General features: G+C 38.9%; 1 protein-coding gene across 6 annotated transcripts in view; it reads right to left on the bottom strand.

The window, feature by feature from the left end:
• PKHD1 (PKHD1 ciliary IPT domain containing fibrocystin/polyductin) overlaps positions 1-25,615 on the bottom strand; it is a 456,881-nt gene that overhangs the window by 101,071 nt on the left and 330,195 nt on the right. For 4 of the 6 annotated variants that reach the window (XM_032340236.1, XM_032340237.1, XM_032340240.1 and 1 more), the window contains 2 exons: positions 25,295-25,463; positions 23,141-23,298 (listed from right to left, as the gene is read on the bottom strand). In XM_032340236.1, coding sequence (XP_032196127.1) covers positions 23,141-23,298; positions 25,295-25,463 — 327 coding nt within the window. Of the gene's footprint in view, positions 1-2,122; positions 2,391-23,140; positions 23,299-25,294; positions 25,464-25,615 lie in introns of those variants that run through there. The other 2 variants (XR_004285058.1, XM_032340238.1) reach the window with 2 other exon arrangements.

Raw genomic sequence — 25,615 nt, forward strand, 5'->3', positions numbered from 1 at the left:
AAATACAAACGCAATGTTCATGTGTTTGGAGTTGATTTCTTATTTATGCTGTGGGAAATTATCATTGAAGTAGTTAAAATACAATATGAAAGTTATACTATTTTTGTGCTTATGCTGTTGGGACATTTCATTGTCTTATTTAACTATTTAATATTATTAATAATTATATAATATAAATATTATACAATTATTTAATCATTTAAATCATTACTTAATTATTTAATTAATATTTAAATATTTAATTCATATATTATTTATATATTCTACCTGGCTTAGAATGGCCATGTCTTAATATATTGAGATGGCTGCTTCATAGAAATGCAGAAGAAGTAGCCATTTGTAACTATGTATATGAATACAGATTTAACCTGAATATCAGCCAGATACTAACTAACTAACCACAGACTTGGAGGATCTTTGTGAGAATAAAAAGAGGTAATATATGTTCCTATCTTTCTAAAGTGTAAATTCTGTTATAAATAGTATGTCTCTTGACTAGCAGAGCTAATTTCCCAATCTTTTAATTGGACTGATTGTACTGTGCAATAAATGGCATTGCTCTCTTATAGCAAAAATTTCACTATGCCCTTGACAAAATTCATAAACAAAGCAAGATCTGGCAGCTTGTCAAGCACAGATTTTTTTTTTTTTTATTCACATTTGCATCCCTAGGATCTAGTATGGCTCTTGTCATGTCATTATCACCATAAATTTTTGTGAATTTTAAAAAAAAGTCTTAAAAGAAATATGACTATGTATATTTTAAAGAATGACTTAACTTCAGTGAATCTCAATGAGTGACATGTATGTGGCGTTTCAAATACTAGGAAAGCTTTCAGATGCATGTGTGGAGTCAAGGTGCAGGAGGCATTGCTGAAGAACAAAGCACTCTTAATCAATTCTATTACCAATCATACTTCTGTATCTTCTATTAAATATTTTCCAAATTATCAAGAAAATTAGCAGATCTTCACTGCTACATAAGCAGCCCATGCCACCATCTTTTATCACCTGGATCCCTGCAGTAGAAATGCTAATTTATCTCTGTCAGCCATCCTTGCAAATCACCATTTATTTTTTCCAAACTTAAAAATGCAAAGTCAATTACATGAGTTTCCTTTGCAAGTGGAATAAAATCTTACATTTTTCTTCTGTTTTAAGATTTTATTTATTTGTTTTTCAGAGAGAGGGAGCACAAGCGGGGAGAGCTGTGGGACAGGGGGAACCAGACTCCCTGCCGAGCAAGGAGTCCTATGTGGGACTCGATCCCAGGACTCTGGAATCATGACCTGATCCAAAGGCAGATGTTTAACTGACTGAGCCACTGAGGCATCCCTAAAATCTCATGTTCTTATGTCCCACAAAGTTCCTCAGAATCTGGCCTCATCCATCGTCCAACCTCATCACAGGCTACTTTTGTATTTGCACTCCCAGCATTATTCAGTCCCTCTGGTCTTCTTGCCTCCAATGTTCTGCTCCTCCTGCCTTGGGATTTCTCTCTGTCTAGAAGACTTTCCCATCCACACATAACCTGATGAATGCCAATGCAGTTTCTGTCTTAGTCTGACTATCACTTCCAAGAGTCACCTTCATTGACTCCCCTTCACCCATCTCTACCTTTTTAAAGTATGGTGCACTACCACACTCTTACTATGGCATTTATCATGAATATAATTATATATTCACTTGTTTGTATGTATATATTTGTTTTTTATTGTTCACATTCCCTAATAAGATGAGGGCAGGAATTATGTCATTTTGCACACCTAGCTCTATCACAATATGCCAATCACAATATGCCAATAAATATGTGCTGAATAAAGGAATGAATGAATGTATGTTTAATCTTAAAAATGACTTTCGGAAGGAAAACCTCTGGCAGCAAAGATAGCAGTTCCAGGGGCACCTGGGTGGCTCAGTTGGTTAAGCATCTGCCTCCAGCTCAGGTTGTGATCTCCAGGTACTGAGATCGAGCCCCACATTGGGCACCCTTCTCAGCAGGGAGTCTACTTCTCCCTCCACCTCTGCCTCTCCCCTCTGCTCATGCTCTCTTTCAAATGAATAAAATCTTAAAATACACACACACACACACACACACACATATATATATATATATAGAGAGAGAGAGAGAGCCACTCCAGGCTAAAAAGGAGAAGGCACTGTAGGTAAGGGAAGTACTTACAGGGTGGCAAAACCTGGGGTGAGCCAATCCCCTACATCATACTGTGTCTGCATCTATTTCCTCCATCACAAGATCAGCCCAGCTTCTCCTGCTGGATGATACTTCAGCCCATCTTTGTCCTGTAAGTACCCCAGAAGCCAGCAAGTAAGCATACAATGAGAGCTTGTGCTCCCATGGTGGGTAGTCCTATCTTTGGGCTTTCTTGTCTCTGTAACAAGCCGTAAAATATCATGTATCACTCATCTGCTTGCACACTGTCAAACAAAGGCTCTCCTCAGTGCCATGTATTCTTCAACACTCTGGCGTCAGTTTATTTGCTTTCTCCCTTCGTTGGCATCGTTTTTTCCCCCTAATGTTACACCAACCTCTTAAGTCCAGCTAAACTTCAATTTTTATGTCTAGCTGCAACTTATCTCCCAGTCTCTAATCCTAGAGATTCCAGCCACCAGCTGCATATGTGAATAGTTCCCATCCCATACAGTGGGCACCCCAAACTCAATAAAGGCAAAAGCATGGGCAATCATCCTCTTTATCTTACTTCTCCACATTTGCTGTTGGAACCTCCATTCCCCCAAAATATGCCACGTTGACTTCCTCTCATCAGTCCCCAGTGGTCAGGAGTAGGGAAGCCCCTTCTACTTCCTCTCTTTTGCCCTTCTTTGATCTATACATCCTCTCCATTCCCACTGCCATCAATCTCTTTCAGATCTTCAATGCATTTCCTCCAAACCTTAACAATTGAAGGTGTCCTAACAAGTCTTCCCATTTGTTCCCTCCTCCGACTCAATCTTCACCTTGCTTCCTACAGCCTGAGTAATCTTTATAAACTACAGCTTCTTATAGGCCCCTCCTCTATTCTGAAATCTTCAAAGTACTATCCCCCAACACCACCATCCCCCTGTGTAGCTACTGAAGTAAACAGAAGTTTATGAAAATACCTATACCCTGTGTTATCTGTGTCCTTTATTCACGCCCCAGTGTGAAAAGTTCTTGGTTCTTCTGTTCAAAACCCCACCCATCCAGTCTGCTCCGAGTACCGTTCAGTTCAGATATCTGCAGGTGCTTATCTTATTTTGCTCCAGATTATAGTTAGACACTTAGACTATTATAGTAAAGGATCTCCTTCAGGGTCAAAGATGAATCTCACATGTAATTCTTCAGAGAGCCTCCATATAGAAAGGGTCATGGGCATCAAGAAAAAAAATTTAGGCATTGAGTTCAGCCAGATTTGGATATAAACCCTGGCTTTACCACTGGACATAGCCTCTTAAACAAAGTCCCTAAACTCTGAGATCCTCAGTTTCATTCATTTCAAATGATAAAAATGAGGCTTACTTTGCAAAGTTATTGTAAAGATATGATATATAAAGCACCTAACACAATGGCTGACATGTATGAGACACCCAACCACTACTTCTCAGTAAATGGAAGTTAGCACAATAATAGTATCTGTTATTACTTTGTTTTGTGTTGTTTTAAGGTATTTAATTTTTTTTTTTATTTTTTAAAAAATTTTATTTCTTTATTTGACAGAGAGAGAGATCACAAGTAGGCAGAGAGTCAGGCAGGGGGGTTGGGGGAAGCAGGCTCCCCATTGAGCAGAGAGCCTGATGCGGGGCTTGATCCCAGGACCCTGAGATCATGACCTGAGCTGAAGGCAGCGGCTTAATCCACTGAGCCACCCAGGTGCCCCAGGGTTTTTTATTTTTCAGTAATCTCTATACTCATTGAGGGGCTCGAACTTTTAACCTCGAGGTCAAGAGTCCTAGACTGTACCGACTGAGCCAGCCAGGCACCCCTATTATTACTTTGTAATAGAAAATCAACACATATTGGTTGAACAACTACAGTTGGCATAATAAATCTGTCTTGTCCTCCTGGAGGTTATAATTAGATGAGATCAGGCGCGTTCAGGGTGGTATGGCCGTAGACCAGGAGGTTATAATCGAATGGGGAAAAGAAGTCACCACTATATGCTAACATGATTAAGCATTCTCAACAAAATATAACATGAATAATTGTAAGAGTAGGCAGTTAGGTCCTAACAGGATGCCTGGAGGCCAGCAAAGAGGAAGTCATGGCCAACCATGAGGAAGTCAGAGGCCTATCCTAGCAGCACTCCAAAACAAAACCATAAGAAACTGGATCAAACCAGACAGGCCCAAGATGGCTGACATAACAGGCCAAAGTTCACATTGTTCTTTCATTATATTCCATTAACACACTCAAATCTCCTCCCTGGGGCACCCTGGGTGGTTCAGTGGGTTAAAGCCTCAGCCTTCAGCTCAGGTCATGATCCTAGGGTCCTGGGATTGAGTCCCACATCAGGATCTCTGCTCAGCGGGGAGCCTGCTTCCTCCTCTCTCTCTGCCTGCCTTTCTGCCTACTTGTGATCTCTGTCTGTCAAATAAATAAATAAAATATGAGATGGGAGTTGGGGGAAATTGGAAGGGAAGGTGAATCATGAGAGACTATGGATGCTGAAAAACAATCTGAGGGGTGTGAAGTGGCGGAGGGGGGGTAGTTTGGGGTACCAGGTGGTGGGTATTATAGAGGGCATGGATTGCATGGAGCACTGGGTGTGGTGATAAAACAATGAATACTGTTATGCTGAAAATAAATAAATTAATTTTTTAAAAAATAAATAAATATATGTTTTTAAAATAAAATCTCCTCCCTAATGGTGCCATGACAGGAAACCTCTGACCAAATACAAAAGAAAAAGCACATAACCCTGCTTCCCAGAAATCCCACCTCAAGCCATGAATATGCCACCCTTTGTTAACAACTGTCAATAAAAGATAGAAACCCAAACCACAGGGGGCAAGCTCTCCCTTGAGCTCACCTGCTCTCACTTCTTGAAAGTATAGTTTCACATTGCAATTAAGCTTCTTCCCTTATACTTTACTCTGACTTGTCCTTGAATTCTTTCTCACAACAGAGTCAAGAACCTGGCACAAGGTTTCTGAACAGAAAGACTTCCTTAGTTCTGGAGAAGGGAGGACGTTCTCTTGAAGGACAGGTGGGAATTTTTGGAAAGATGGAATAGCTGCAGTAATAGGCATACTCTGAACAGGAAAGGGTTACTCTCGATTGTTTTTTTCTTTTTTCTTTTTTTCTTTTTTTTAGGAAAAAAAATGAAGCTTGTTTTAAATGAGCCGTTAATCATTTATTTACTTAACTAATTACTTTACTGATTTATTTTTTAATTAACTTTTTGTTAAAAGACATTCTAATACAGAGGGAAGAATTCTGGCTTGAAGACTCTAAGACTGGTCTAATAGGTTATACGATTATAAAGGAATCATTTTGCTCCTGGAACCTTCATGATAGCAGCTGCAAGTAGCAAAATGTCAGATATGCTCTTAGCAGGAAACTAGAAAGAGTGAAGGGATGACCCAGCTGGTTATTTCCTTCCTTAAAAGGAGAATATGGGGAATTTAGTAGCCTTTCTAGTGACTGAATACTATCATACAGACCAGTGCCAGAGTTCACACCTACAAACTGATTGGTTATTCAAGAACAATTTAGGTTCAGGTGGAACAATTTTGAGAGAGGTGGGAAAATCAGAGCTTGAGAATATCAAATGGTGATGATAAACCCACCTCCAAAATTGGAAGTGAAAAATGTTCAAGTATTAAAAAACAACTGATGGTTATTTTGGATCTGTTGTGAATGTATCTGTGTGTGAGAGAGAGAGAAAGAGAGAGAGACTGATTTAGGCAACTCAGGATATTTCTTTCCCCATTCTCCTTCATCTCTATCAAGAGGAGAAAGGGAAAGAAAATACCCAAAATTGCCAAATCTGGACTTTCCAACCAAATTGAGATATATATATATATACACACCCACACACACACACACACACACACACACACACACACACTATACACACACACACACACACTATACACACACGTATGGAACAAATGGGAAGAATTATTAAGACACTGTTTCAATTGTTTAGATTTGGAAAAAATGCATTGAAGATCAGAAAGAGACTGATGGCAATGGGAATATATATGAGTATGTGTGTGTGTGTATATATATTTCATCTTGGAATCTTGGAATCACCAAGCATTTTTAGTGCTTGAACAATGGCCGCAAGATGTCTATGTCTTAATCATCAGACTCTGTGAATGTTCCTTTTATGGCAAAAGGGACTTTGCCAATGTGATTGAGGGTCCTAGGTGGAGAGAGCATCCTGCCTTATCCAGGTGGACTCTAAACAGAATCACAAATGTCCTCACAATTGTAGGGAAACCGGAGAAGATTTAACCACAGAAGAGGAAAGGCAATGTGACCACAGAGGAGAAATTAGAGGGATGCAGTGACCAGGCAAACAGCAAGAGGTAAAATGGAGAACAAAACACTCCAGTCACACAGTAAAGGAAATGAAGACAAGCCCCATGTCTGTCTCCTGCTGTGTGGCTCAGCTCATCTTGGTTGAAGCTTTTAGCTCTGAAGTTAGAGTAGGTCCTTGGGTAAGGGGAAGCAGGCCACAGTTAGGCTCCTGGGAGAGGGAGGGGCCTGTGTGTTCCTGCAGGAGAAGGACCCCTCCCCAGATCAGTGAAGGCACCTCACCACTTCCAGTGGTTGGCTTCTCCACATTGGTTTTTCAGCCACCAGCGTGGGAAGATTGATGCCTACTCACTCAAATAGGCATTTGGACTTTTTTTTTTTTTTTTTTTTTTAACAAGCCTAAACAATTGCTCCTTGTTTTACAAACTTCTGTTTCTGTGGCTCTTTTCCTGTCCAAGCCAAATGAAGAGCCAGGTTGAGGATCAGCAATCGCACCCTTGCCCGTTTCAGAAGAAATGTTACTCGGGGCATCCTGCAAAGGAATTCCTACCAGGTACTCCATGATGTCCCTCTTCCTTTTGGAGAAATGGGAGAAAGAAGGGAAAAAAAAAGAGGAAAATAAAGCAGGAACATGGGGGTAAGAAAGTCCGAGAGAGAGAGAGAGAGAGAGAGAGAGAGACCATCGGGTGCTTGTGCGTGACTCTCTTTCACATGGAATTAATGGTGGTTTAATGGGGTATGAAAGAATGTTTTACTGGAAACAATGAGGAACAATTGTCTAGCTCACGTTTCATTTCACAGGTCATTATTGCATTAAGAAGTAAATCGACCAAGTCCGGTAAATAACAGTGTGCGTATTGCCGAGAGCTTCAAACCAACAATTTTAGCCATTGCCAACTAATATCTCTGTCATTTTAACCCTTGCAGGGTAGTGCTAGGGGGCTAAACAATTACAGTCTTCACCCAGCTCTAGCAGGTGAGCATAATTCATTGCCCCTCTAGTCCCTTCTTTTGCAAAACCCAGGAGGCCATATTTTAGCATTGTTGTTTTGTTGATGAGCCAGCCCGAGCCCACTGCAGCTCTTGAAAAACAACCCCCATTTTAGCGAGTGCTGCAGGCGTCTTTAAACAGACTGCTTTCTCTGCAAAATTAATTGCTGCAAAACGCAATGCTCCCTCACCGAAGCTTTTGCAAGCTCATACTCAGCTATTTAGGTGGGCCATAGATGTGTCTGAGAGAGCCAGGGAAAATGAGCTGCTTTCCTTTATTATAGAAGTTCACATTTGTGTCGCCGAGCATCATCAGGCACCGGACATCCAGGAGTTTCTAATGCCTAAATTCTGCTTCCCTTCACTCAGGGGTAATTGGTGGAGGAAGCATATGCCAGCATAAGAAATAAATGCATCAAAGGTGGGTCAGGGCACACAGTTGAAGTTAAAATACAGGTTCTAAAAGACATATTTAAATGCATACCAAAATAACATGTTCTTGCTTCAACTTAAAACAAAAATGAGACAAAAATCAGGTTACGAATCATAAGGTTACATGATCACACCAAATAAATCAGGTTACACTGGTAATTTTTCCATTGAAACTTGATGTTCACCCAGCAGACAAATATGGAATCCTCTGTGTGTCTATAATACCTCTGAAGCAAAACAGACGAGGTCTTACTCTTTCCCCGTAAGAAAAGAAAGCTTTCAAAGATCGCATCAGTGTTCCAACTTAATATTTCTTATGTCTGATTTTTTCACCTTTTACAACAAAAATTAAGACCTCACAAAGAACTATCATAGGCTAAATAATAACTTCTCAAAGATGTTCATGCCCCGACTCTGAACATGTGAATATACCAGAGGGGCTTTGCCACAGTGATTAAGGTGATGGATCTCAAAGAGGGGAAATTATCTGGGTGGGCCAGATCTGATCCTATAAACTTTTTTAAAAGCGAAGAACTTTCTCTGTCTAGAATCAGATGCAGCAGAAGAAAAGACAAGAGGGATTCAAAGCATGAGAAGAACACAATCCACCATTGCTGGCTTTGAAGGGTAAAGGGCCACAAGTCAGTGAATGTGGGCAGCCTTAGAAGCTAAGCATGACATCCAAGCCTAAGAGCAAAGAAATGGGGACCTTAGTCCTGCAATCCCATAGAACTGAATTTGGCCAAGAACCTGAGTGAGATTGGAGTGGATTCATCCCTAAATACTTCAGAAAAGAGTATAGTCCTGCCATGCTTTAATTTGGTCTTTGAGAGCCTCAAAGCAGAAAATCAGCTAAGTCTAACAGACTTCTGACGTACAGAACTGTGAAATGATGCATGGGTGTTGTTTTAAGCCACTAAATTTGTAGTAATTTGTTACAGCAGCAATAGAAGAGTAGCACACAAGAATCGTTAAGACATGATGCCCAAAATGCTCAAGTCATTGCACCAGCCAGAGCCATGATAAATGGTGGCAACAGAACAGTGGTCACTAGTATTTACTTTGTGCTTATCTCAATCCAGGCTTGGGGCTAAGTATTTTATATGCATGTGTCTTTTATAGCTCTAAGTTCTGCTCCTTTGCTTAGAAAGCATTCAGAGATAATAGAGCCTAGATGTAGGGATAGTCTGGTTTCCACACTGGCAATGCTCAAGGAGAGCTGCATCCTACCAACATCACCCAAAAAGGAAGAGATTATCACCCATGGCCACTTTAAAAAAAAAAAAAAAATCAGCTTCACCTTCCTTTCTCCATGGCAATTACTTTCAGGAACTTACATTCAATTTTTATTAATATTTCTCCTGTGAGAGAGTTAAGCAAATTGGAATTGGGTCCTATAGGGAGTCCCTAATTCCATAGTAAAAAGATTGGCTTCTAGGTCTACGAAAATTTCTTTCCTTCTGTGTCCTTTTTTTTGACATGCTTTACATAATAACCAACTCATTTTTGAGGAATCCTTTTGTTATATAAATGAGTTTTACTATCATTATTCTAATTAAAATAATAAGTAATAAATATACATGATTTTTTTTAATATGGCAACTTTCCAGTTGTTCCCTCTGAGCAGTAGTACTAGAGATCAGGATAGCAGAGGGCTAAGAGGCAGGGAGTTTTCTTTTTCATTGTGTGTTTTAATGTTTTGTTTATTCATTCAACAAAAATGGGTAATGTCTTAAAAGTGGAGTTGCTGAGTCAGAACTTTTAAATTGTTAGCAGATGCCAAAAGGCTACATCAAATGATATTGGAGAATAAAGTCTGAAAGTCTAAGAACTCTTTCTGTGACATTCCCCAACATGGAGATGATCACACTTTTTAAGTCACTGCCAAGATAAGTGCTAAAGCAATATTATTAAGAGTAATTATAGTAGCAGAGGTCACCACAGTCTCAGTTGTCATAGTGGATACTTTGTTGAGTTTCTCTCTTTTAATCCTTACAATAATCTTGAATATATAATATTGATGTGTCTTACTTCCTAAATGGGGAAACTGAGGCTCAGAGAGCATAAGAAACTTGATTGGAGTTGCACACCTAGTAAGTGAACACCATCCAGGCAGTAAGACACAGTATAAAAGCTTTTTCTTTTTTTTAAATAAGGATTTTATTTATTTTGACAGAGAGAGCACAAGCTGAGGGAGGAGCAGAGGCAGAGGGAAAAGCAGGCTCCCTGCTGAGCACAGGGACCCATCCCAGGACCTGGGATCATGACCTGAACCAAAAGCAGATGCTTAACTGACGGAGCCACTCAGGTGTCCCAGTGTAAAAGCTCTTAACAAATGTTTTGATTATGAGAAAAATTGTTTTTTTTATATGTTTACTGGCATTTGTATTTCTTTCTCTGTGAAATACATTTTGGAATCCTTTGACTCTTTTTAAATATTAGTAAATATTTAGTCCTTAATATTTAGTCCTTAAATATTAGTAAGAATTTTTTGTTATTATCAGATAATTAACTCTTTTCTCTAAGTTGTAAATTTTTCCTAGGTTTTTTAATTTAGCTTTTGATATTCTTTGCAGAACTTTTTAATTATTAGCCAAATTTATCAAATATTTATTTTATGTTTCCTGGATTTTGATTTGTGCTAAGAAAGATCTCCATAATGAGAAAAGTATAATCTCATCCATATTTTCTAGTAATTCTATATATTCAATTTTTTCCTCTTGAATCCATATGGAATTTATTTTTATAAAAAGTATGAATTTCTCAGTTTTTCCCAAGAAAGATCACCATAATGAGAGAAGTATAATCTCACCCATATTTTCTAGTAATTCTATATATTCAATTTTTTCCTCTTGAATCCATATGGAATTTACATTTATAAAAAGTATGAACTTCTCGATTTTCCCTAAATGACTACTTAAATGTCTCAATGACATTAATTGAATAGTTTCTATTTTCCCATGATTTAAAATGTCATCTTTTTTATAAACTGATTTCTCAAATGCATTTAGATCTATTTCTGACCTTTAAAAGTTTTTTGTTCCTTTGACACATCTATTTTCAGGATATTTTTAATAATTACACTCAAACCATCACAAAATGGCATTAGTTTTTACGTCTAGTGAGTGTGCAGATACATGGAGAAAAAACAGAGAACCAGATCAAAGAATCTTCCAGGTCCATAATATTGAAACAAGAAGGTCTGAGTCATGAACTTGTTTAGTTCCTATTGGTAAGGCACAAGTGTTTCATTTAATGATGGGACTGTTCAAGTATCCCCTTCCATTAAAATGCCCATGTGCACAACACACACACACAAATACACATAAGAATATATAAAATAAACAAAAAAATTCCATCCACCTTAGGTATAAAATAAGCTAAAGTTTGAGCTTCTGCATTCTAAATCTTTCAATACTATTGTACCGAAAGATTGAACAGAGCAAAGCAGAATTCTTTCATTATTAAAATTTGAAGATTAGGAGCACAGTTTACTATTCAGTGAAGTCTGGAAATAACCTGGGGAGATGGAATGGGGAGTGGTGGCAGGGGCAAAGAAAGAAAGAGAAAAGTAAAGAAAACTAAGAAAAAAAGAGAGAACCAGGATATTATTGCAGCAAAAAAGTCAAGTAACTTCATTTAGTTACAGATACTCAAAAATAGTCCCTCTCGTGGAACATTGATATTATCGATCTTCTCATACAACAAAGCATAGCAATGCGAAGAGACTTTTCAATAAAGGGTCCTTAACTTGAGTAGTAAAATTCCTAGTCTCCGAAAACCTTGATGCTTTATTGGAGGACTGGGTATTTAAACAGTAGCTCCTTAAGAGATAATTTTGATAAGCTTCTTTCTTTTACTGACTGGGTTATATGCCCAGAACTAATTAGGTGGTCTGTAGAATGGTTTCTAGTTTGGGGCTTAGTGTCCAATCCAAAGAAACCCAAGTTACATTGAATGATCTATAAAAGTGACTTATAAAAATGAAATTTAACAGAGATTAATAGTCTACTACATAGGTTAAAAAAAAAAAAAGTCAGTTCTTTTTCTTTGACCTTCCAGAACTAAGGAAGAAAAATACCCATATGGTAACCATAGCTACAGGTAGTTATTTAGCCCTTGAACTATGACTACAGCAACTGAGAATTAAATTTTAAGTTGAATATAACTTTAGTTATTTATAATTTAAAGTGTATTAGTGATTAATTGTTGGAAAATATTTAGGTATATTTGGAACAACTTGTACATGTGAATCTACTTTTTCAAATCAAATCCAGATACACATAAAATATTTCTGATGAAAATGTTGTTTCTGAATTGAGATACCTTATGACTATGAAATACAAACTAAATTTCAAATACACAACATGAAAAAAAATGTAAAATATCTCAATAGTTTCATATTAGAATAATCTTAAAATGGTAATGGTTTTAATATATTGGATTAAATAACATGTATTATTAAATTTAATTCCAATTCTTTTTCCTTTTTTAAACTGTCCACTATAAAATTTAAATTCTATTGGGGTTTGCATTATTATCTCTATAGGACAATGCTAGATAATGTTCTGGCTTCTACATTTTGGAAAAATCATCAACAAATTGAAGAATATAAAAAAGTAGCCAGTTTAGAAAGTGAAGACCTGGAAACAATCTGTCATATGTTGGCTAACAGAAGGAATTTGGAATCTCTTTGCTTGATAGAGGCATACTGGGTTATTATAAGATCATTGTTTTGCTGATTTGAATATGTAAAAGGCTATAATATGGAAAGATTAAACCTGTTCTTTTATACCAAAAGGTCAACTAGGTTATGGCTGGTGGAAATCATAGAAAGAATCCTCATAATTAAAATTATTCAAAATATATTTGGTAGCCCTGGAAGGGAGTGAATTACAACTTCCTGAGAAAGTTAAAGGTAGAGACTATCTATGAATTCAATATATCTATTGAGTTTAAGGTGGAACATATTAACCTCCAAGGAACCATCCAAACTAAATATCTTGTAATTCAATTTCTTTCCCATTGGCATGTATCCCCACAAACTAATGAATTAACATGAGCCGGTATTTCCCAAAATGCATTCTAAAGTACACTAATTCCAACGAACATTAATGTGTAGTCTGAATAAATATTCACAAGTTAAGAAGTTTGAGAAATATTGGATAATGCAAATTTAAATAGCATTTTTAAATTTAATTGCAGAACTTATCAGAGCCTTTAATATCTTAATTTACATGATGAATCTCCAAAATTTGAATAGTCAGAGTTTTCAAAATTTAGCCACAGACCACATTTTCCACCATCTCCTGAGATGAGTGAATAGGGAACATTCTTTGAGAAAGCTTAAACAAATTATATATTAAGTAAATCTGTAAGATTTACTTTGTGGAAGAGCTGACTGGACCTAAACTTGAATTCTTGCTATTTCGCTCATTTAGTCACCCATTTACTCATTTATTCCTTCATTCAGCAAACATTTACTGAGCATATATTATGTTCCAGGGATTATATTAAAAATTCAAGGATCTTGGCTGTCAAGGTATTCACAGTCTGGTGAGATGAGAAGCTTGAAAGATGATGGCAGGAAAGCATCAGACATGCTATAATAGAACTCAGTGATAGGTAGAGCAAGGACAGAAAGACCCAGAAGAACCCCATCTGTGTCTGGAAACCAGGGAGCATTCCAGTGAGTCTGCTACTTCACAACACCCTCTTTGCCTGGCTTCTTTCATGCAGGATTTTCAATGCTTTACCTGATGTTCTAGGGTCACGGCAAACTCCATTTCCTTCCTAGAGCCCTTGTCTAGATCCCCAGGTATACATGGACTCTCCAGTGTACATGCCAATTTTATACTAACTCATTTTCTCCAACTTGTAGCCTGGACCCCCCACACCCATGCACGAGGGCAAGGATGGCTTCTTATCTACCTTGCTGTGTCCTATTTAGGATACCCCGATAGTACGTAGTGCTTTGCTCTCAATGGACTCTCAAGAAACATCTAAGTTGGTGTGTGGGGGGGCATACCTCAATCTACTGGGAGAAAAGGGAGGCTACAGAAAAATTACCATTAGAAATGTTTAAAAGATTTTATTTATTTGAGAAAGAAAGAGAATGAACAGTGGGGAGGGACAGAGGGGAAAAGCCAGAGAGAGAAGCAGATTCCTTGCCTGAGCAGGAAGCCTGATACGGGCTCGATCCCAGGACTGGGGGATCATGACCTGAGCTAAAGGCAGATGCTTAACCAACTGAACCACCTAGGTGCCCCACCACAAGAAATTTTGATCTCATGATCAAAGCCTCTACTTTGTACTGCTCTACTGTTGTCACACAACTTCCAGGGGTTAATACTGGCAAAATGGGTTTCTTGGAGGGGACAGAGTACATTTACTTCATACATGGGAAATGGCCATCTACACATGAAGAAGAACTAAGTGACTTTTTTTTTTTTTTGTGGTCATTATTACCATTGCCTTTCAGAAATGTTATAGTAATTGAAAATGTTTTTAAATTTAAAAATCGATTTGTTACCATGTAAAATGGAAAAATGTGAATTCGTTGGTGAAATATCTCTCTGTGCAGCTCCCCACCAGATGATTCAGACCACACGATGATAATTATCTAAAAGTGGTTCCAAGCCCAGATTTTGGAATCAGACAAATATAGATTTAAATCTTGGTTCTGCACATCCTAAGTGCAGGACCATGAAAAATTAGTTAGCTTCTCCAAACCCTTATTTCTTTGAATGTTGAAAAGGGATAACAATCCCTACATATTAAGGTTGTTGAAAGCATAAATGGGAATGTTTATAACCGCCTTAGCATAATGCCTGGCACAGTGAATATGCTATATATAATGGTAACTATTATTACTGCTAGTTGGGGTGGATAATTGCTAGAATAATTGCACAGTCTCTGTTTGCTTTGCTCTGTGTAGAAAGGACACTATGTAAGAAAGTTGATAGATCTAAGAGGGCTAACACTGGAGAATGTAGAGGAAAAAGGAAAAAGGAACTTAGCAAGAGGGTATATCACGCTTAGTGTGAAAAACACGGGTTCAGTTCAGAAACTTCCATTCATTAGTTTAGGGCTTGGGCAAGTTACCTATATCTCTACAATAGTTTCCTTAGCTATAACAGGTAGGGAATAAGACCATCTACCTCATAGGGTATATTCTGTTGACGGGATTACATGAGATAACTCATCTGAAGTTCTTAGAACCGTCAGAAACATAGCAGATACTTCAGGAGTACTGGGTGTTAGTGGAAGATCTGAGAATCAAGGCAATCTTGGGAATTACAAAGTGTCCAGACTGAGGAGCGGCAACAGAATTATTCCCATGGCTCATATGCCTTCTCATGTCATCCTTTACAAGTCTCTTGCGAAAAGCATTCCAACTCACACTCTGGGCGATTTCAAAACACAGTCAAACACTGTCACTCCATTCAGCGCTTGGAGATGCGGCGAGTCATGCGGGAGTGAGAGAATCAGGTGAAGGAAAGGTGCTCTCACAAAGGATCACAGAAAGCCTTGCCCTCTTCCACTTGGGAGAAAAATCCCTGCAGCCATGCATCCCCAAGATTCTAATATTTTCTGAGACTCTACTGTGACTTTATATTTTAATACCCTGACATCTGGAATCCTAAAAGTCTAATGTTTAACCATAAATATCTGCTGAGATTAAAGAGCTATATACCAAGTTTCAATCTTTGGGGCCTATAATTGCTTGGGAAAAGAGAATGGTATTTCCCCCTCTAGCTAGAAGAAAAAGACCTCTGCAAGCATAGATATTGGCAGACAAACCATTTCCTCTCTCCATTCTGTCCCCTCATTTTCTCCCTCCCTCTCCCTTCTCCCATTTTATAATACCATCTTGCTGTCATTCCCAGGACAAATGGGAAGAAAGAGAAGCCTGGAAAGCTTAAAGAAAAGACGCATTTTGAGATCTAGCAACAAAGGGTTGAGACGATGCTAGCTGCTCTGTCCGCAAGCAGCTGACCGTGCGTCTCCTGGGTTGCGGGAACTTTCCCATTATTTGGTAGGAAACTACTTCATCACTCCGTGGGCTGACAGTCAAATGCCAGCTTTATTTTCTTTTTTATCAACCTCATCTTTTATGTTTGATTTGAGGCCAGTCACTTTTAAGGTCTCCATAATGGTTTATAACTTTCTCAAGAAGCAACCAAGAAGGAACGCCATTTGAAAAATGTTTCTTACCCTCTCGTGGCAAAGAATGGGAAACTCTCACCTGTCCCAAAGATGGATTTGGTCAGAAGTCCTGGTCAGACCACAGGACTTTGCTGGGAATGACATCAAGGAAAGTGTGGGAAAAGCTTATCATGAGTTTAATTTTTTTAATATAATGATGCAATGTAGAATTTAAAAAATAAACTTTGCCTTGAACTCACTTTTATCCAATGCTTTATTATTAAAGTGTCATTTTGAGGTCATTCAACTCACTTCAGTCCTAGCAAAAATAATCTACATTTTAAAAAGTTTAATATATTCTTGTTATCTGAAGACTTAATTTAGATTGTGAATACTCCTATACCTTTTTAGTTCATGTCCTATTCCCTTTCTGGAATATATCCAGTGTGTATATAAGCAAGTATATTTATGCCTATGGTATTTGGCACAGGGAGCAAATGTTGGATTTTTTTGTGAGAAATTGAGACTGCTCACTTTTTAAATTAAAAACGTTGTCTTCATAACTTCCTGTCTATTTACTTCAAAGGAAACAAATGACTCTATTAGTTAGTGGTTCTCAAACCTTAGCACAGTAGAATAACTCAGGGAGGCTGTGTTTATGAGTCAATGTGTACCTGTGTCTATGTGTGTTTAAACACAAAGGCCTGGGCCTCACACATACCTTTTGACTCAAAATCCCCCCAACATGCAAATGAACGTTTAATGTCCTAGATAATTCTGATGATAAGTCAGCTACAGAAGCCACTGTCCCAAGCACATCAAATTTACCTCCTCAACTGAAAAATATTTGGCAAGAGAACAGGGTTTTTGTTTTGTTTTGTTTGTTTTTGTCTATTTTAAAATTTCCAGGCCACTGAGGACCAAGACTTTAAAAATTATAAATTAGGGATGCCTTGGTGGCTCAGTCAGTTAAGCGTCTACCTTCAGCTTGGGTCATGATCTCAGGATCCTGGGATCAAGTCCTGCATTGGGCTCCTTGCACTGTAGGGAGCCTGCTTCTCCCTCTGTCTGCTTCTCTCTCTGCTTGTGTTCTCTCTCTTTCCCTCTCTCTCTCTCTTTCTCTGACAAATAAATGAATAAAAACTTTTTTTTAATTTTTTAAAAAATTTATTTATTTGACAGATAGAGATCACAAGTAGGCAGAGAGGCAGGCAGAGAGAGAGGAGGAAGCAGGCTCCCCACTGAGCAGAGAGCCTGATTTGGGGCTCAGTTCCAGGACCCTGGGATCATGACCTGAGCCAAAGGCAGAGGCTTTAACCCACTGAGCCACTCAAGCACCCCATTAAAATCTTTAAGAAAAAAAAAATTATCTGACCAATTAGACACAAAATAAATCCCAAAAGTTTTCTTTCTAATAAATTAGAGTCAACAGACATAAAATTACTCTGTCAAGTTGCTATGATTCTAAGTGATAAATTCATGTCATTATTTCACTGTCAGTGAGTGTAATACTTTGCAGGCCAGCACGTGTCAGCAGATGGCCTGTGGGGTGTGGTGCATTCCTAAGCCCCCTCCTGACTGCACTGCCTGCTCCCAGTCTGACTCCCACTCCCTATACATTTATTCCATGGCTGTAGGTACCATGTTTTCAGAGAATGAACATCATCCTCCAACCTCTGTCCTCCAACATTATCTTATCAAATTGTTCTGGCCTAGGAAGGAGCAGCTCCTGGCTACCTGTGACTACTCCCATTCCCATTAATTACACACCAGTAGCACTGATCACCTTCTCACCCACCTCTCAGACATGCTGAAACCATTCTTGGCTCAGAGGGTCTGTTCTGGCGGCTCTCTGTCCCTACAAGTCTCCTCCCTCTGCTCTGAGCAGTGACCTCCTTGTCCCTCATTCAGGTCTCCTTAGAAATGTACCTCTGTTTCAAATAGCCACTCCCTTACCCACACCTGCATGCACACACACACACACACCCTTCAATCTACCTCTCTAACCCAAAACCCTATACTCTTTTCTTCATACCTCCCATCACTATTGGAATGTTTTTATTTGTTTATGTGTCTCTCTCCACTGGAACATAAGCTTGATGAAAGCAGGAGTATTGTTTCGTTCACAACCAGAGCTCCCATCCTTAGAAGCCTTGGTAGACCGTAGGAGGTCAAAATGTATTTGCACAATGAATGAAAATGCCAACTTCAGCATACGGCATGCGAAAGTTGCTCAAGGCGGGTCACCTTCCATGTCACACCCCCTTTCTCCTTTCTTCAGAAAAAGTAGATGGCTCAGAAACTGTAAAATGCCATTGGAAGTAAAACTCTGACTCCTTCCAGTCTTCTCTCAACCACACAGGTACTCCACGTGTACAAACTGGTCTGGGAGGTAAAGCTACCCATTTGGAGTCTGGGACAGACTGGAAATGACTAAGAAGCCAGAGAAGGGTGCTCTGGCACTGGTCTAGTCCCACCTGACTTGGTTTTTCTCCATGATTGTGGATCTTCAGATCATCATCTGCTTCCATAATCAAAAGAAACCCTTTCCAGAATAAAATGCAAATGGTCCTCAGAGGATCTCCTGCTTTGGATTAGCGGCTTAGCGCTCTATTGCCATGCATGTTTCAGAGTTGGCTGCAAATGCAAACTTACAGATAAGTACAAATCACAATTAACAGCTCACTTTTCCCCTGGCTACACACCCTGCATCACACAGATAGCAAAACCCACTGGCACAGAATTCCTTATAGCTGATCCACATGGATAATTCTTGCTTCTAATGCTAGAATATATGACAATACACCGGGACCTGTGGATATCTGTCTGGGTTGGGTAGCTCCACTGTGAACATATATGGGCAAATACAATCTGTGTTTTTCAAATTAAAAATAACCCTCAAAGACAAGGGACTCCAAACCATTTATTAATAAAGTTGAGAAAGAACACAAGGGTGTGGCACACTCAATGCCACTTGGAATAAATATCAGAGCTGGTTCCAGTGGTCTCCATTTTCATTTCCTCTTCCTGTTCCACAGAAAATTATAGATTCTTGTCTTGAAGAGGAAAAATACAAAATAGACACTCCTCTTCAGATTAAATTTGTGCTTTTTCTCATCTATCAGATTGTGTACAGGAATTGGAAAGTGGCATACAAGAGAATGCTTTAAAATAGAAAGGGATGGGTCCTGGGTGGCTCTGTCATTAAGCATCTGCCTTCGGCTCAGGTCATGTACCCAGAGTCCTGGAATGGAGCCCTACATCGGGCTCCCTGCTCAGCGGGGAACCTGCTTCTCCCTTTCCTGTCCCCACTCCCCTCTACTTGTGTTCCCTCTCTCCCTGTCTCTCTCTGTCAAATAAATAAATAAATCTTTTTTAAAAATGATTAAATAAGAACTAAAAAGAGACTTGGATTAGGGAAGGAGGATCTATTCATATTTTGGATGTCAAAGGAAAACCCTACAATCCTGTCAGCACTTGGAAGACACCATTTACACTATGTGCTATCTCCTTCACTGCAGGAAGACAGATTGTGTTTTCAGCACAGTAAACAGCAGGCTCTACTGTGGAAATCCTTGCAGTTGGTACCTATAGCAACCTCATTTAAAATGTTACAAAGCTTTAAAACATCAGGAGTTGAAAGCAGTCAGTCATATACACCTTCCTATATACATTCAACCACACACACACACACACACACACACACAAACATTCACACTCACACTTATGCTTGTCTACACACTGACAGTAAGTGGAAAGTTCTACTGTAATATCTGCTGGAGTTTTACTACTAATCAGATTTTACAAACACACCAGAAAGTTAAGAAACAAAATATACAACAAGCCACAAGAACATGTCTATGCCTAACCACTATATTTATACCATATGGCAAGCAACCATCTGAGTTCATCCAACCACCCCATTACTTACAAATGGAGCATTTTTTTTTTAAGATTTTTTAACCTGTTTGAGAGCGAGAAAGAGCATGCATGAGGAGGGGGAGGAAAAGAGGGAGAGGGAGCAGCAGACTCCCCGCTAAACAGGGAGCCCAATGTGGAACTCGATCCCAGGACACTAGGATCATGACCTGAGCTGAAGGCAGACACTTAACCAACTGAGCCACCCAGAGGCCCTTATACATGGAGTATTTGATCAACATTTTAGAGCTCCAGTTTGTCCCAGACATTTTCAATGTCACAGGTATATGTTTTCAGAACTCACCTTCACCCACCAAAGACTGCTAATGGAACCTACCACTTCTTCTGAGAAAGGTTTGTTCCTGGCCACAGGTAAGAGCACAGTTGGCCTTTCTTCAGGGATAGCCGAGAGGATAGAGTTAATTTCCAGAAGAATCCTTCAACCAATGACAAGTAGGGATTTGAATATAAATACCTTGGCCTCTTCATAGCTTAGCAGGGATACATTTCAGTCATGGGCCCAGGGTCTCCTGGAGCTCCCCTCAAAACTTGAGCTCCAGCTTTCTACAGTATAGATCAGTTTGATTCCATCTTTCCTGGCTTCACCTCTTTCCCTGTCTTACGTCACTACTTCTCTACTTTCCACACTCACCTCCTCCCATAAAGTACTAGAGTCTAAGCCTTACATCCATGGCTACCTCTGGAGCAACCTAACTAAGACACTCTTCAGCCCTTATTCTTTTCTGAAATGTAATTTCCATTAATACTCTGGGACCCAAGTCCCTCGGTACTGATTCTCAACAATGAGGTCCTCACCCAAACCACAAGTGTAGAAATCCCTCACAATTATGCCTGTACTTTGTTTGAAAGTAAGATGCTTTCTCCATGGCATAAATACCTGTAATAGTGGGGTGACTCTTAAAGCCAACAGGATAGCTTACTGTAGAAAGCTATCTGAATACATATAGTAGTAAATGAGAAAGCCGCTGCCTATCTTTTTTTTTCCTTTTACTATGCTGCATGTATTTTCTCAATATATACTTTCTCTGCACTTTATTCCTCTGTGCAAACAATGTATGTGCTAGTTATATTCAACAGATATGACCAACTTATCAAAGTGAATATTTACTTAGCATGTTCCATGTACTCAGCACTGACTTTTTAAAACCTATATCATAGCCCCCACAACTTGTCATCCTGTTGCAAAGATAAGACTTCAACCTATAAAAATATTTAAGAGAAATATGAAAAAATGGTGAGGCATGAAATTGTATGGTAATTAAAAGACCTATGTAGAAACTTCTGTAAATCCCAAATGCTAAAAGTAGCAGTGGTTCAAAGGAAGTAAGGGGCTACAAGGAAAAAGAGACTGAGGAAAGTCTTGGTTCCAGATTTTCTACTATGGGTAAATCCTTAGACCCAGGACCTAAATTGAAGCCTCAGTTTCTTCTACACATTCTTGAAGGGTTTGGGGCGAACAACTTTAGTATTCTCCTTAGCTATCAACAATTCATTTCCTTGATCAACCCATCAACTACTCTTTGTTGAACATTCCCCAAGTAGACAACAATGAACAGGACAAAACTCTTGCTCTAAGTTTGCACTTTAGAAGGCAAACAGTGAATCGACCAGTAAACAAGTGTGTTTGCAATATAATTTCAAGTAGTAGAACTCTGACAAAAAAGAAAGCAGGCATAGTAGAGCTAGAGAATAATGGGCCCATAATTTTTTTGGACAGGGTGACCAGGGATGGCTTCTCTGAGGAGCTATCATTTGAACAGAAGGAGCAAGCTCTGCAAAGAAATAAGAAAAGGAGATTTCGGGCAGAGGAAACAGCACATGCAAAGGCAAGCCCTGGGGTAGGAGTAAGCCTAGCATGTTAAAGAAATCATAAGACTATGATGAATAAGTAAAAAAGGTGTCACAGGTAGTCAGGGACCAGATTCAATAAGACTTACAGGCTTGTAGTTTGGATTTCATTCTAGGGGAATGGAAAACTATTGGAAAGTTGGAAAGATCACTCTGGCTGCCATGTGAAAAATAGATTGTGGGGTTTAAGAACAGAAGAAAGAAGCCCATTCCTTTGTTGAGTGAGAGATGATGATGGTTTACAAATGAGAGAATTTATATCAGAAAAAGGAATAAAGGATCACTCCTAGATTTTTTTACTTAAATAATCTCATGAGTGATGATACCAATTACAGAGATAGGGTCAACTAGGCAAGAAGCAGGCTGGGGAGGCAGGCAGAGCTCAAGAATCCATTTAGGATATGTTGAGTCTGAAATGCTGATTGTACTTCCCAATGGAGTCAGTTGTATATATCAAACAAAAGTTCAGGGCTGGAGATATAAACTGGAAGTCATCAGTGGTAGAAGATATTTCAACCTTGAACTTAGCAAGATTAGGGAGAGAACAAAATAGATCTGAGAACATAGTCCTGGAACATTCATTCACTTAGAACTTAAAAATGGAAAGAGAGACTAGAAGAGAAGTCTGGAAAGAATCCACCACTGAGACAGAAAGAAAGCTGGGGAAATTCTTTAGATTTATGTACAACAGTGTCCACCTGACCTCAAACAGAAACTCAGAGCCCCATTGTTTGTGGGCGTAGAAGACCGATGATCTCTCCAGGATTATGGCTATGAAAACTGGTCCCTAAATGGGCTCTGGTTGCATCAGCAAGAAGAAGGAATTTTGAGTAGAGCCCCACCCTCCCCAAGGACAATGAACAGATAAAGGAAAGGAAGAAAACCACATGACATCTCCTTCGCCACCCTCCCCAGACTGAGAGCCTTTCAGTCGGGAGGTAAGAGAACTGTTGACTCAGAGGACAGAGGAGCTGGTTCCCTGGCTGACTGTGGGGCAGGGAGCGGTGAGAGTACTGCTCCAGGAGCAGGTGAGCGTGCTGGTGAGAGGAAGTACTCACCTGGGGACAGAGCTGCATTGTGGGAATCTGTGCATTATACAGAGATGTAAGTGATCTTGTGGGGGGATAACAACGCTGTAATGGCATCTTTCAATCCTCAGCATTCCTTCAGTAGCACAGACTCCACCTGGAACTCAGTTCCTCTCCTGGTGATTCGGTTCCCACTAGAGGACCCAGCCAAACCAGCTCCTTCACAGGCATACTCCCTCTGCTGGAGGCATCAAGTTCAGATACAACTAACCTGTGTTGAAGAAGGATCCAGTCCATTCTGCCTCCATTTTAGGAAACACTGACACTGGTGGTGGCAGACCCAGGGCTCTCCCATCCAGATCCTTAAAGAGATATTTTCTTGGATTTTCACAATCTGATTCAGGGCAGACCAGCATTTCTAAACCTTTCCTGTAAAGGCAAACAGAAAGCACCTCTCTCATTCCATGATAAGCAACACAAAGAAAACAGGTATTGGAAGCACTGACATGAAAAAGAAATTCAGGATGCCTGAGTGGTTCAGTCAGTTAAGATCTGACCCTTGATTTTTTTTTTTTTAAGATTTTATTTATTTATTTGACAGACAGAGAGATTACAAGTAGGCAGAGAGTCAGACAGAGAGAAGGGGGAAGCAGGCTCCCTGTTGAGCAAAGAGCCTGATGCAGGGCTAGATCCCAGGACCCTGAGATCATGACCTGAACCGAAGGCAGAGGCTTAACCCACTGAGACACCTAGGCACCCCTGACTCTTGGTTTTGACTCAAGCCATGATCTCAGGGTCTTGACGTAGAGCCCCCCATGTCAGGCTCCACACTCAGCATGGAGTCTGTCCCTCTCCCCCTGTGTCTCCCCCTCCAAATAACCAAATAAATAAAATCTTAAAGAAAAGAGAGAAAAAGAAATTCAACAGGATTTTATTACTAATAATGTGCTACACAAATACAAAATAAAACGCTATAGAAAATGTTATTTTCTCATTATATGAGCAAAAAGAAAGACATTCTTGTAACCAAATAGACTAGATATCTGAATATAAAATCTTTGCCTCAATTGCTAATTTTGTAAGAAGCAAGATAAAATAAAATTTTCCTCTAATATCTAAAGAACATAATGTAATCATTTCTTTATGAAACTTTGGGGCCTTACAGGACTTTAAAATTATTATTATAAATATCAATTCTATTTGTGCTATATACAAACAAAGTAAAAATAGATATTTTTATTTAACAAATATCTATTGAAAACCTACATTTATATGTTGGGGAATACAGTGGTGAAAAAGACAGACATGGTTCCTATACTTTCAGAACTGAGAGTCTGGCAGGTTATATAAACAAGTTATATGCAATTATAGCATTGAATTATAGAGCATTTATTTGATTTCCCCTCGTCTAATAATTTTAGGTACCATCGGTAATAATATTAAATATTTATTGTATGCCAACCATATGTCAAGTATTAATAATAAAAGAATCAGATGTTAATATCATTTAGCTTTATAACTATTTCATTCCATAAGTAGGACATGAACCTAAGGAAAACTGGGCAGGAGAAAAGATGACAGAATAATACAAATTGCAAAGCTCATAATGTTTAGGTACCAAAAAGATGGCTTAGGGATGGGCATTAAGAAGAGATTGGTGTTGAGCCAAACATATTATTTTCTAATTAGGGGAATTTTTCTTGATTCTTTTCTTTATCAGCTAAAGGAGTTTTCCCTAATGTTGTGGGGAAAAGAAAGTAACCCATTATTCCTGCTCCTAACTTCCCTACTCCCTTTTATGACAAAAAGAATTCCTCATCTAGTTTTCAGATCCCTGTATAAAATTCCCAGATTGCATGTTCAAGAACAATAGTTACACAGGGTCTGGTCGCCAATATCTGAGACACTTCATTCAGTGCAGGGATTCTTGGCAACAGACACAGTCTCCTTTGACTTCCTAGTCCCTATACAAGGGCTCATGAGCCTTCTTCTGAAAACTAGGGACATCATACTCCATGGAAGATTCAAGACTTAGGGTAAATTTTTTTCCCAATGATTTTGAAAACACCCAAAGAAGTATCTCAAATAAAGATAAAACGATGAAACAACATTAGTAAAATTTGCATTCTATCACTTTTTGTTCTCTTTTTTAGCCAGAAAAAGAGAGAAATAGAGAAATAGTTCTCATGAGAAAAATAGAGTCTCTGCCTCTGCTGTAGGAAAGATTGCAAAAATCTTGTATTGAAGAGCATGAACATAGGGTAAAGAACTTGAGCCATTCAATCAATCTACCGTAGCTTTCCAGAAAAACTTATTTCTATTCACATCAATGATTTTATTCTTTTTTTTCTTAACATGTTTAAGGATTTGAGAAATTGCCAAATACTTCATAAACATAGCTTATTATAAATACTAAAACTGGTACCTAGCTTGTAAAGGAGGAAAGTAGAACTTATTTTTGTCTTTGATCTTTAGCATCTTGGTCCTCTCTGCTATTATTGGGTGCATGATTCCAGTGTTCTCCACACTGGGCAGGATGCAGACATCTAGGTCATCACTATAGCAACTCTTCACAAAACTAGAAAAGGTGACATCTGAAGAAAAAAAATTTAAGATATCATAACATTAGCTCATAGAACCTACCAACAACACATATAGATCACACAACTAAATATTCTTACACCAACGCATATCTGGTAGTAAATTTAAGCTATCCATGGTATTTCCAGGAGTTAATATAAATCCC

The sequence above is a fragment of the Mustela erminea genome, chromosome 4 (assembly GCF_009829155.1).
Source record: "Mustela erminea isolate mMusErm1 chromosome 4, mMusErm1.Pri, whole genome shotgun sequence".
Taxonomy (NCBI): Eukaryota; Metazoa; Chordata; class Mammalia; order Carnivora; family Mustelidae; genus Mustela; species Mustela erminea.